This window comes from Protobothrops mucrosquamatus, unplaced genomic scaffold, assembly GCF_001527695.2.
Source record: "Protobothrops mucrosquamatus isolate PMUCROS unplaced genomic scaffold, P.Mucros_1.0 scaffold110, whole genome shotgun sequence".
NCBI classification, from domain to species: domain Eukaryota; kingdom Metazoa; phylum Chordata; class Lepidosauria; order Squamata; family Viperidae; genus Protobothrops; species Protobothrops mucrosquamatus.
In genome coordinates this window covers 262939-275549 of record NW_015386482.1, presented here as the reverse complement: position 1 = coordinate 275549, position 12611 = coordinate 262939, and the positions used below count along the sequence as shown (strand labels likewise).

Genomic DNA, 12611 nt, shown 5'->3' with positions numbered 1-12611 from the left:
ATGGACAGGATACTGGGACGGCTGAACACCACCACATGTTTACTGGACCCGTGTCCCTCCTGGCTGATACTGGCCTCCCGGGAGGTTACACGAGGCTGGCTCCAGGGAATCGTCAGCGCTTCTCTGAGTGAGGGGTTCTTACCGGCCGCCTTGAAAGAGGCTGTGGTGAGGCCCCTCCTCAAGAAGCCCTCCCTGGACCCAGCTGTTTTGGCCAACTACCGTCCTGTCTCCAACCTTCACTTTCTTGCAAAGGTTGTTGAGAGTGTGGTGGCACGACAGCTCCCTCAGCACCTGGAAGAAACTGTCTATCTAGACTCGCGCCAGTCCGGCTTCCGGCCTGGGCACAGCATGGAAACGGCATTGGTCGCGTTGGTTGATGATCTCTGGAGGGCTCGGGATAGAGGCTGCTCCTCTATCCTGGTCCTGTTAGATCTCTCAGCGGCTTTCGATACCATCGACCATGGTATCTTGTTGCACCGGTTAGAGGGGTTGGGTTTGAGGGGCACCGTCTTATGGTGGTTCTCCTCCTACCTCTCGGACCGGTCGCAATTTGTGTTGGCAGGGGGGCAGAGGTCGACCTCAAGATGCCTCACTTGTGGGGTACCGCAGGGGTCGGTCCTCTCGCCTCTCCTGTTCAACATCTATATGAAGCCACTGGGTGAGATCATCTGTGGTTTCGGGGTGGAGTTTCATCAGTATGCAGATGACACCCAGTTGTACATCTCCACCCTGGACCACCCCAACGATGCCGCGGAAGTGATGTCCCGGTGCCTGGAGGCCGTGCGAGTCTGGATGGGGAGGAACAGGCTTCGACTCAACCCGTCCAAGACCGAGTGGCTGTGGTTTCCGGCGTCACGACATAGCCAGTTGGCTCCATCCCTGGCTATCGGGGGCGAGTCATTAGCCCCCGTGGAGAGGGCCCGCAACTTGGGCGTCTTCCTGGATACTCGGCTGTCTTTAGACAACCATATGACAGCCGTGGCCAAGGGGGCTTTTCATCAGGTTCGCCTGATACGCCAGTTGCGCCCCTTTCTGGATCGTGACGCTCTACGCACGGTCACTCAAGCCCTCGTTGTTTCCCGCCTGGACTATTGCAACGCTCTCTACATGGGGCTCCCCTTGAGGTGCACCTGGAGGCTCCAGCTAGTTCAGAATGCGGCCGCGCAGGGGATCCTGGGGGCCTCTAGATACTCCCATGTAACACCTCTCCTGCACAAGCTGCACTGGCTGCCTGTGGCCTTCCGGGTGCACTTCAAGGTGTTAGTAACAACCTTTAAAGCGTTCCATGGCAATGGACCTAGTTATTTGCAAGACCGCCTCCTACCAAACACCTCCCTTCGACCAGTCCGCTCCCACAGAGAGGGCCTCCTTAGGGTGCCGTCGGCCAGACAATGCCGGCTGGCGACCCCCAGGGGGAGAGCCTTCTCTGTGGCAGCTCCTGCCCTCTGGAATGACCTATCCCCCGACCTACGTACAGTTGTGGACCTGCGCCTTTTTCGCCGAGCCCTGAAGGCCCATCTATTCCGTGCGGCCGGCCTGGCGTAGTTTGATTATGTTTTAGTGGGGGGTTTTGTATGGGTGTGTTTTTAGAACAGGCCCGTTATTTAATTTGATTTTAGAACTGCCTATATTTATCATGGTTTTTATTATCGCCTGTTCACCACCCTGCGTCCCGTAAGGGAGATAGGGCAGTTTATAAATTCAATAAATAAATAAATAGATAGATAGATAGATAGATAGATAGATAGATAGATAGATAGATAGATAGATAGATAGATAGATAAATAAATAAACCCATCTTGCAGAGCAGAGAGTTTGCTTAAACAAATGAGGAGGAGAAAAATAAGAAAACAAGATACCGGTCTCAGTTGTGGTTGCTAAATGAGTACCTATCTCATTTCTTCTCTTTTCCCCTGCTTCCTCCAACATTGCCCAAAAAGCTTTTTACTCTGGAGAAAGAAGGAATTGGACACTTTCATTTTATGTGCTTGCTTAACTTTATTAAGCAAGTCGCTTTTTATTAAGCAATCACTCTATTTCAGCCCAATTCTCCTGTTATTGTTGTGGGGAAAATTGAAGGAGGAAAGAGTATTGTGTGTTATGGCTGCCTTGAGTTATATATGAAAATAATAAAGATGGGATATAAATAAATAAATTTTAAAAAATGTTGATTCATATTAACTTTATTAAACTTATTTCTAGGTTCTTAACTCTGTTTTATCTTCCCTAATCTGTTGTAAAGAAGAGAAGGTTTGTTCTACTTGCATTTCAGCATAAATAGAATTACACAACAATGAGCCAATACATGAATTGAAACTTCATAATCATTCAGACTTCTCACTTCTTCAATATACATCAATACATTTATTCAGAGTATAATGGACACAACATGCATATAATAGAGAAAGAACCCACTTAAAGTTTTGCATTTATCTTTTGAAAAACCTAGTGTTGTGTTTTCCTGCTTTGCAAGTATAATGTGCTGTTAAAAATATAACTGCCTTTTTACAAAAAAATAATTTGGTTTTTCTTTATTTCTTTTCCAGAATTAGGCACACAAAAATGCTTCTTTTTTTGACCACCATCAACAGAAAAGTTCTTGACATCCATCAAGAATTGTAATTATTATTTTGCACTATCCAAGATTTCAAAATGTTTTTTTCACAATGCTATATTTAGAGAACAGATAGCCCTTTATTTACAATCATTCATTTAACAATAATCCAAAATTACAGAGGCCTCAGAAAGGGTGCTTTATACCCTGTGAAGCACTCCCAATTATCCAAAATGTTATATTACCACTCCTGCAGTCACATGATTGTGACCTGTTTGCTTGGCAACCTGTGCATACCTGCCACCTGCCAAGAGGAATGCATCTCTGGGGATTGGCTTCAAGAGCTGCCTGCTAAGGTGAGATGAATTCCTCTGGCAGGACGCAGAAATGAAGCTAAAATCCTGATGTTTTAAGTTCCATTCCTGTACCCTGTCAGAGGAATTCCCTTCTGTGCACGGAGGGGAGGTGAAGACCTGTGAAGGAATGCAGAAAAGAAATTCAAATCCTGAAAATTTGAAGTCTCATCCTATTCCCCCATTGAGGGAGTTCCCTTCTGAACATAGAGGAGAGCTGAATTCCTTTAAAAGGCAGATCTTTCAGCTAGTCCCCAGAGATGAGAGGTGGTCAAAATAGCAATAGCCATGGTGCTTATACTTATATACCCTCCCATAGTGCTTTACAGCACTCTCTGAGAGGTTTTACAATGTCAGTATATTGCTCCAAACAATCTGGGCTCTCATTTTACCAATTTCTGAAGGATGGAAAGTTGAGTCAACCTTGAGCTCATCAGGATCAAACTTGAGGTTGTGGGCAGAGTAAGCCTGCAATACTGCACTCTAACTACTGAGCCACCAGGGCTACAGTGCAAGCAGAGCACAAAGAGGCAGTGTGGTAAGGTAAGGAGAGCTGGATGCCTAAGGTTAGTGGAGGAAACTCTGGGATGACTGGTGCAGGCCCATGTGCAAGTATCTCTTTAGTTGGATTTCAGCAGGGAGGATTTTTAGTTTCTGAGAGAGACAGCAGGGTAACGAAAGGAGCGAGGGTATCTGTGAGTGGGGGAGGGTCAGAAGATTCAGCTCAAGCCTTCTTAGTCTCTCCGCTCAGAAGCTAAAAATTGTGCTTGGATTTTAGCAGGAAGGATTTTCAGTTCTTGAGCAGAGCCTCCAAGGATCTCCTCCCCTGCCCCCTTCCGCTCTTTACCTAGGCACTTCATCTGTTTAAACAACAAGATCATTTAATGACTGCAAGTGGGCGTGTTGGGATTATGTTGATTTTAAAAAGCAGTCATGATATTTTGCTTAATAACTGCTTCATGTTAAAATATTTTCATATATGATCTGTATTTGTCAGTAATATAATACAGAATACATGTAAGTATAACTTAATATGTAAGAATGAACAAAAATAAAATTCCAAAGATTTTTTTGTCAATATCTGCTTGATAAACTATTTTATGTAATTTCTATTCCAAGCATTAAGATCATCTTGAAGTTTCTGGGTTATATTAAAAACAGTTTGGAATCTTGGAAAGTGCAAAATAATAATTATGTTCTTGAAGGAATGACAAGAAGTTTCCTGTTGATCGTGGTCAAAAAAAAAGGAAGCATTTTTGCTTGAACTTATCATACATCAACCAAAGTAAAAGGGCACTTTTAAGGGTAAAAGTGAAAAAAATAGTGAACACCTATATAATGCTTCCACTGTCATTTGTGTGCTGTGATATGCCAGAAAGTCCACATGAAACTCCCCATTATTTTTCAACAAAGTAACATAATTCCACAATTACCGTACTTCATTTGTCTTCTACTTCCAACAGAGAATGTAACTCACTGAAACCCCTTGTAACCCATCTAATTATCTGAAATACATGTGAAAATGCACAACATATTTTCATTTCTCTGCAGAATGTAGATATGTTCCAAGTGAATTTTACCTGAGGCTGAATTCAGCTTTTTCTCTTGATTTCTTTAATCATTTGTGAAATTAGTTTATCAGGACTGTATTTTAAATGGACTTCTCTACAGATTATCAGATCTTACTGTTAATATAAAATTGTTTGATTTGTTACTCTGCCCCTCTCAAATAATATTTAGCCAAGAGATAATTGTGGTTATTTACTTCAGTGATCATTAAATATTTCCCATTTTTCTGAAAAATAGCTCTTTGCTTTATTTTAGTACAAGTTACTTATTCTTTTGATATATTGAGATGATTAATCAATAAAATTTATTGTACAGTTGTTTTATAAAGTCTTTACTAAAACAGGCCAATTTTCACTGAAAGCACAGTAGCATATCTAAAAGCCATTTTTATTTTAAGAGTATTTGAAATTGAGAATTACTCTATTACTAAACCAAGCCTTAAATTCAACCCAACTATTCCTGCACGTGGAATTAAAAAAAAAAACCTTGAGTGAAATCCAGGGACTTTCATGGGAATTGCAAGAAACAATATCAGAACAGTTATAACAGACTTAAAAATAAATAAAAAGATAAATTTAAAAGATAAAAGAGCATTCAGCACAATAGCTAAATTAAATAGCTCCACAAGTTAGATAAGCGTTCCTAGCAAAATTCTGGGCTGATGAACGAGAATTTTCACCACAAACTATCTGTATTTTATTTTTTTACCTTTGGAACGCTTTGGTTCTTCAGGCATTAGGGATCAGGGCACTGTAAGTTTGTGATAAAAGTATCTGGGAACATAAGGGGAAGGAGTGATTTACTTGTCTGGAAAATAATCTGTTATTTACAGTTCTGTTCACACCATATTAAGTGGGGGAAATTTGCCAACAAAAATGTGGTTTCTATTCTAAGCCTTTGATTAATTTGGGAGAAGTTACTTCATAAATCACATAGGCAATTATAGATTTTTGTTTTGCTTTGTTTTTGCCAACAATTTCTGAGGCTAAATATTCATTTACATGCCACTCTCAATGCTCACAAAAGCAATATTTGTTTTGTCCAAGGTGTCTTTTTTTTGTCAGAAGAGATCTTTGCTTTGTATACCTGCCTTGCTAAATGTCTACAAAATATGAAATAACAAGACACAAATCCATTTTAATTTCAGTCTTTGAAGTTTATATATATATTCCTTATGTCTATATTCATTGAGAGTAGATTATATTTTCAGTTTTTGGGACTTCTTTTATTTGCAGTGATTTATTTTATATTATTAATATATGAATATGCGTTCTAGCTTATCTTTCATTTTTCCTACCATGATTGCCTGTCTGATTAAGTTATAGTTCTGCATGTGTTTAAACTGTGCATCTTTGCTAATGTATGATATTAAAAGATACTAGGCTGGTTTTTAGTGGGAAGGAATTTTATTAATAAATATTTGTTAAGGAGTCATAATTGACTAACTGTTAGGTACTGAATGCATTTTTCTTGACAGTTCCCAATGCTCTGAATTTTCTGCAAGGTGTCTGCAAGGAATATAAATTTTTCCATTCCCCATTATCCAGTCAGAGCTGAAGAAGCTTCTTGGATGAGAAGTGAAATGTCTTCAAAGAAAAAACAAGAAAGTCCAGTTGCCTTGTGAAAAAGCACTTTTGGGACAATCATAACCTGGATGACTGAGAATCTCCATAGACATCTAGCTATGCACTTTGGGATGAACACCGTTTGAATTGTGTGAGAGTATGAACAGATTTCCAGAAAACATTGCAGACTACAGGAACCATTTACAGTTCAGTTTGACATGCAGACTCATCCCCAACAACCTGTGCCTGTCTTCAACAGTGAAGGGACCCAGGGCAGAAACCTCCTGCAGTCAAGAAGGCTTTATACACATTTGCACTACTCAGGTGACCATGAGGACACAGATAAACCTCCAAATGGCCTCAATGACTCTCTAAAAGAATGCAAATGACAGCTGTCTGCAAGAAATATAAATCCTTCCATTTCTTACCATCCAGTCAGAGCTGAAGAAGCTTCTTGGATGAGAAGTGAAAAGTCTTCAAAGAAAAAAGAAGAAAGTCCAGTGCCTCCTGAAAAAGAATCTTTGGGACATCTCTTTCATTGTGGAAATATATTTGGTTACACTCCAAATATAGTAATAATACTTTTATCCTGCATTCAGTTGATAGACCAGTAATTTTTCTGATATTGCTTTTTTCAAAATATTTCTGTTTAATAAAATCAAGCTTCCTGTAGATCTCTTTTGCTTCCTGTAGATCTCTTTTGCATATGTTGATTACATATGTTTTTTTCCCATGAAACCAAGACTGGGCTAAGTTTATGGCTTAATTCTAACTGTTTTGGCTCATCCAGTAATATATCTTTCTGTTTTTGCATGGCTTTCTATCTGATGTCAGAGAGATAAACAAATATATCATAAATATTACTAGCATCTCATACCGGTAATAAGGGAACATCAGGAATAAAATTGATTTGAAAGACGCTCTATAGTATTTGGTAACACATATGTCCTCCTGTAATAATAATAGTTCATTAAGTCTTACTTATTCAATCTTGGAATTCTTTAATTAATCTTGACATTATCAGAGTATTGGATTATGAACTGTCACCTCCATGTCTATGAATTTGGTTAATAATGGATTACAAATTCAAAACATCTGTCTTCTTGAATCAATTTTTATGAATTATTAAAGAATACTCATACTTGTGTGGGTTGTGTATGCATGCTTCTAAACAAGGCAGCAATGATGTACAAGCTGAAATATTTTGAGGAAGTTTTCTGAAGTTATCATTTTATTCATATAGGGGAGGACTGGAAAAACACATATGGACAAAAAGTTTTGTTTTTCTTCCAAACTAACTTGTGACACCAGCGTGCCTACTTTTGCACATACTCTGTTGCACATCTATATGCTGAGAACTTCTCAATCAGAAATGATGATTACGTTTTCCCAAAAGACATAGCTTTTTCACTGGGATTGGTCTTTTCCTGCTGGGGCTTTTGGCTGTGTGTTAACAAGCATTCTCAATTTGAGTTGATAAACAGGCTATATAGCTTTAACTGTTGCTCATATGAGACAGTACAAGTAGCATTTAAAAAGAAGGATTATGACCAAGGAACCACAGGGTCAAAAGCATTACCAGCTTTTTTAACTCAATGGATTGTGTTAAGCAAGTCACTTCCTTTCAGTCCAACCTACTTCTTAGGCTTGTGGTTGTGCAATAAATATTACGTATGTCACCTTGATTTCTTGGAGAAAAAAAGAGATAATATTTAATTAATGAATCAAATAAATAAAAATGGATTTCAAGATATAAAAGAATGTAAATCTAATCTTGGAAAAGGCATGGACAAACTGTTAAGGAGGGGATTAGACAATGGAGGATGTTATGTATTAAGCAATTCAAAGGTCTGTTATAAAGAACGGTTAACTCAGTGGTTCTCAACCTTTTTAATGCTGCGACCCCCAACCAGTCGTAAGTTGAGGACTAAACCGGTCGTAAGTCGAGGACTAAGCTGGTCGTAAGTCGAGGACTAAACCGGTCGTAAGTCGAGGACTACCCAACCGGTCGTAAGTCGAGGACTTTCCCTGCCCGGGAGCGCCGCGCATGTGTGGTTCCGCCCCCTGTGCTGGCCGAGGCATAACTGGCAAGCGGCAGAGACGGAGCAGGCCAACCACCAGCTGGCCCAGCCCAAGGGAGGTAAGGCACCCGCCGGAAAGGGAAAAAAATGGCGGACAGCCTTGCTTGGCGACCCCCGTGAAATGGTCGATCGACCCCAAATGGGGTCGCGACTCATAGGTTGAGAACCGCTGGGTTAACTGATTGCTTTATTTGAATCATAGACTGTCTGTCTGTATAACTTTAAGCCTTGTGTTTTAGGCTGGAATGAGTACTTTAAACTGATTGGCCGCCACCTAGTGGTGGTCCGTATAAATATAAGTCAAGCAGCTGCTAGAGCTTGCTTCTGTGAGAACCTAATAAAGAGCTGTTAATTCAACTCGGTTTCTTCAATGTCTCGCTGTTCCCACTACACAACAGATGACATGATCCAAAGACTGAAGCAAGCATGAGAAAGAAACTCATGTAGTATAAGAGGGGTAGAGATAAATTTGGACAGGCTTTCAAGATTCTGTTATTATACACTACAATAATAAAGTGGCATAGTTTAGAATCCTTGATGTATCTTTTTCTTGGTCTGCCCCCAAATACTGATACAATAATACCACGGTAGATAAGTTTGAGCAATATTCTCATAGTATGAAATGTGAAGATCAATTTATTAACATACTTTGTGTCACCCTGGATCATAATTGAAGCAGACAAAAAGCCTTTCTGGGCATTATTTACAATATATATTCCAACCCCAGATGTTATACTTAACAATTAGTTTTCCCCCCTAATTTACCAGCAAACATTTTCAGAGATGGAACATTTGAATGTAGGTTCTACATGGAGGTTCTTAAAAGCAAATGAAATGAAATGAAAATTTCTTCTCTGCTAATTCTATGTACTTTTTAAATTAAACTATTAGGTCCATGTTTGTTGCTTTCTTTTTCATGCATTGAATCAATTGCAATTTTAGGTTGGGTTGTTTAAAATGAGAGGCCAAGTGTTTTTTCTCCACTCATTTCTCAATCCATCTTCACCTTTGCCTGCCATTATGCATTCTGCTGCATAGATTGATTTGTTTCTTTTCTTCTGCTGCTTCTTTTCTCTCAGGTCTGTCATGGATTTGGACAAGGAGCCTGACCTTGTACATATGGAAGCTCGGACACCAGATGGACGTGAGTGTCTCAGCACCAAGTCTATCAAGCCGAAGAGGAAGAGATTCAATTTCATTTTACTTAGTTTTGTTTTTTGATTTGCATTTTAATTGATAGGGAAAATGTGAGTCACCAAGCTCTGTTTGCTGTATGTTCCAGCCCTAGGTACCAAGAGAATACAATTCTACAACTTTCATTTCTGTGGAAAGAAATAGAAGGAGAAGGGAACACAAACTTATTGGAGGCAGTAAATAAAGGGGAAATATACTCTGTTAAGACAAAAAAGAATATGTTGGAATGACTATGTGTCTCCCAGTCTCTCATTCTCTCCCCCTCCTCCATATCCATATATGGCACTCTTGGCTTCTACCTCAAGCTGGTTTAAAGAGGAGCAAGCCAGAGTCCCTGGTTCACAAACAAACCATGGATGAAGCCATATGGGTGAGTTTATTGTACTTGCTGGGATAAGAAACCAATAAGAGCACTTCCATTTGTCTGCTAGAATAAGAATTTGATAGCTATTAGGTTTCTGTTCTGCGTGTCATTTAAATGTCCCAATTAGAATCTGGGTGTTAGGATAAGAGAGATCAAGAGTGAGAAGAAACTAGGATTTTAAAACAGCTAGTTTCTCATTTTAATTAGTAGTTTTATAAGACTTCTACTTTATAGTGTCACCTTGCCATGAGATGGGTAGCAAACAAATTTAAAAATGAAATAAATAAAAAATAAAGTTAGTACACCTTTATATAAAGAACATTTATACAAAAACAGCTTTTATTTTATTTATTTCTAGGAGGAAAATTGGACTGAATATGTTTTTAAAAAGGAAAATGCTCTAATTTGACATCCATTACCAAAGAATAGTACAGAATTACAATTAGACTTTGCACCCTAACTCTGTTTTCTAAGCTTCTTATGTATTGCAAGAGAATACAAAATAGAATACAGATTTGCATAATGCCACAACTTCTAATCTACATGTATATATGCGAACTTGAAATAATAGCCTCAGTTTAAATGGAAATACAATACATCTCACCATTGTCTTAAAACTTCTTGAAAGGCCAGACTCGTTTAGAGATAAGTACTGCCAGCAACTGGAAATCCCTAATTAAGTAATGCTAGTTACTATTAACATCATGTGCAGTTTACTGAGGACATGGTGTTTGTTCACTCCACCAATTTATAAAAAATCTTATTATATTTTCATATTTTATGTTATCAAGAGTTGTGATGGATTCATAAGACCTATAAATTTAATAACTTAGCCAAGAATGTAGCTGGACAACTTTGTCCCGCTTGGGCTTCAGGAAAATGTTGAACACATTTTTTTCTCCTCATGGCTGAAGATGAAGGTGTTTGTGGTATATGATACTTGTATTTTGCTAGTTTTTTTTATCTTTTTTAAAAATAACAATAATATTTTAAAATACGTATTTACAGTTTTACAGTATTGTTTTGTTTTGGTTTAACATCATTAGTCACCCCAGCCTTTTTCTTTTTAGTAGCACACAAGCAAAAATAAACAGTGCAAACAAATCTATTTTATCCCAACACTATTTCCCATACATTTCCATACTTGGAGACCATATCTATATACAAATTTTATCCTATAAACTTCTCAGAACTCTCTTTTGAGATTTCATCAATGTTTATAGCCCTGATTTTTAAAATCTTCCTGTTGGAAAATTCATTCTTCTTTCTTATTTCTTTTCCAATTGCATCCTCATTCATTCATGCCTTCAAATTATTTTGAGATATTTATTTTGTACTGCTTAGTCACTTTTATATTAAGTCTATATTCACATTTCACATTTAACTTTAATATTTGTCACAGATGACGGCAAACACACACGTTCCAGGATAATGTTACAAGATCCAATCTGGGTTGGTCATTGGGACCAGAAGTTTAGTTTTCTGAGCTTTCAGACTTATGAGCTTTCAGACTTTCAGCAACAAAGATGATTAGGGGACTGGAGGCTAAAACATATAAGGAACGGTTGCTGGAATTGGGTATGTCTAGTTTAATGAAGAGAAGGATGAGGGGGGACATGATAGCAGTGTTCCAATATCTCAGGGGCTGCCACAAAGAAGAGGGAGCCAAGCTATTCTCCAAGGCGCCTGAAGGCAGGACGAGAAGCAATGGGTGGAAACTGGTCAAGGAGAGAAGCAACTTAGAACTAAGGAGAAACTTCCTGACAGTTAGAACAATTAACCAGTGGAATAACCTGCCTCCAGAAGCGGTGAATGCTCCAACACTGGAAGTTTTTAAGAAGAGACTGGACAGCCGTTTGTCTGAAATGGTGTAGGGTTCCTGCCTGGGCAGGGGGTTGGACTCGATGACCTCCAAGGTCCCTTACAACATTATTATTATTATTATTATTATTATTATTATTATTATTATTATTATTATTATTATTATTATTATTATTATTATTATTATTATTATTATTATTATTATTATTATTATTATTATGTTGAAGCCCATCCTCAGGAAACGTCTCTGAGTTGTCAGACAACTTCTGGTGAGAGATAAGTTTTTTGAAGATGGGTCCCGGTGACCGACCCACATTGAATCTTTTTAATATTTATCCTTATAACCTTTATTCTTTATTAAAGAAATGTAGTAGTTAAGACAAAATGCTAGAAACCATGAGACCCTGAGATTTAGTCCCATCTTAGGCACAAAGCCAGCTGTGCAAACCTGGGCCACTCACTTTCAGCCTAGGAGCACTTCTGGAAAACCTTGCTGAGAAAACTGCAATAATTTTTTTCAAAAATTGGACACAACTGAACAGACAGAAATCAATCTCCCAAGATACAAAAAAATTAATTTAATTAGACTAATTTACATTAAAAAGTAAAACCTTCAAGTAAAACTCAAGTAAAACCTTCAAGTAAAACTCCTGGTGCGTTCGGCTGCAGCCAGGAGGAGCCGGATGGCCTGGTGGTGGAGGCCCCGGCCCTGCTTCCCTCCGACCTCGCTCCCTGGCTCTCGGCCCTGGAGGGTCCAGCTCTGGCCCCGTTTTGCCTCGGAAGATCTTGGAAGATCTCGGCCTGGACCTGGTCTTTGGCCGTCGGTGGCTCCGGTGTGGCCTGGATTCGGGCGGCCGGGCGGTGAAGACCCAGGCCCCGACCTGTTTTCGACCCGTCTCTGGCCCGTCTCTGGCAGTAGCTGGGAGGATCCGGACAGCCTGGCAGTGGAGGCCTGGGCCTTGGCCCTGCTTTCCCCCGGCCTCGCTCCCAGGCTTTTGGCCCTGGAGGGTCCAGCTCTGGTCCTGTCCCGGCTTGGAAGATCTCGGCTTGGACTTGGTCTTTGGCCGTCGGATGGAGGACGAGTGTGATCTGGAGACCTGGAGGCTGGAT

The 12611-nt window shown here is 39.5% G+C and overlaps 1 protein-coding gene across 1 annotated transcript in view; it reads left to right on the top strand.

Annotated features, from left to right (window-relative positions):
• SORCS3 (sortilin related VPS10 domain containing receptor 3) overlaps positions 1–12611 on the top strand; it is a 476983-nt gene that overhangs the window by 324027 nt on the left and 140345 nt on the right. The window contains exon 6 of the mRNA XM_015812775.1: positions 9202–9266. Within this exon, the coding sequence (XP_015668261.1) occupies positions 9202–9266 (65 nt within the window). The remainder of the gene's footprint in view (positions 1–9201; positions 9267–12611) is intronic.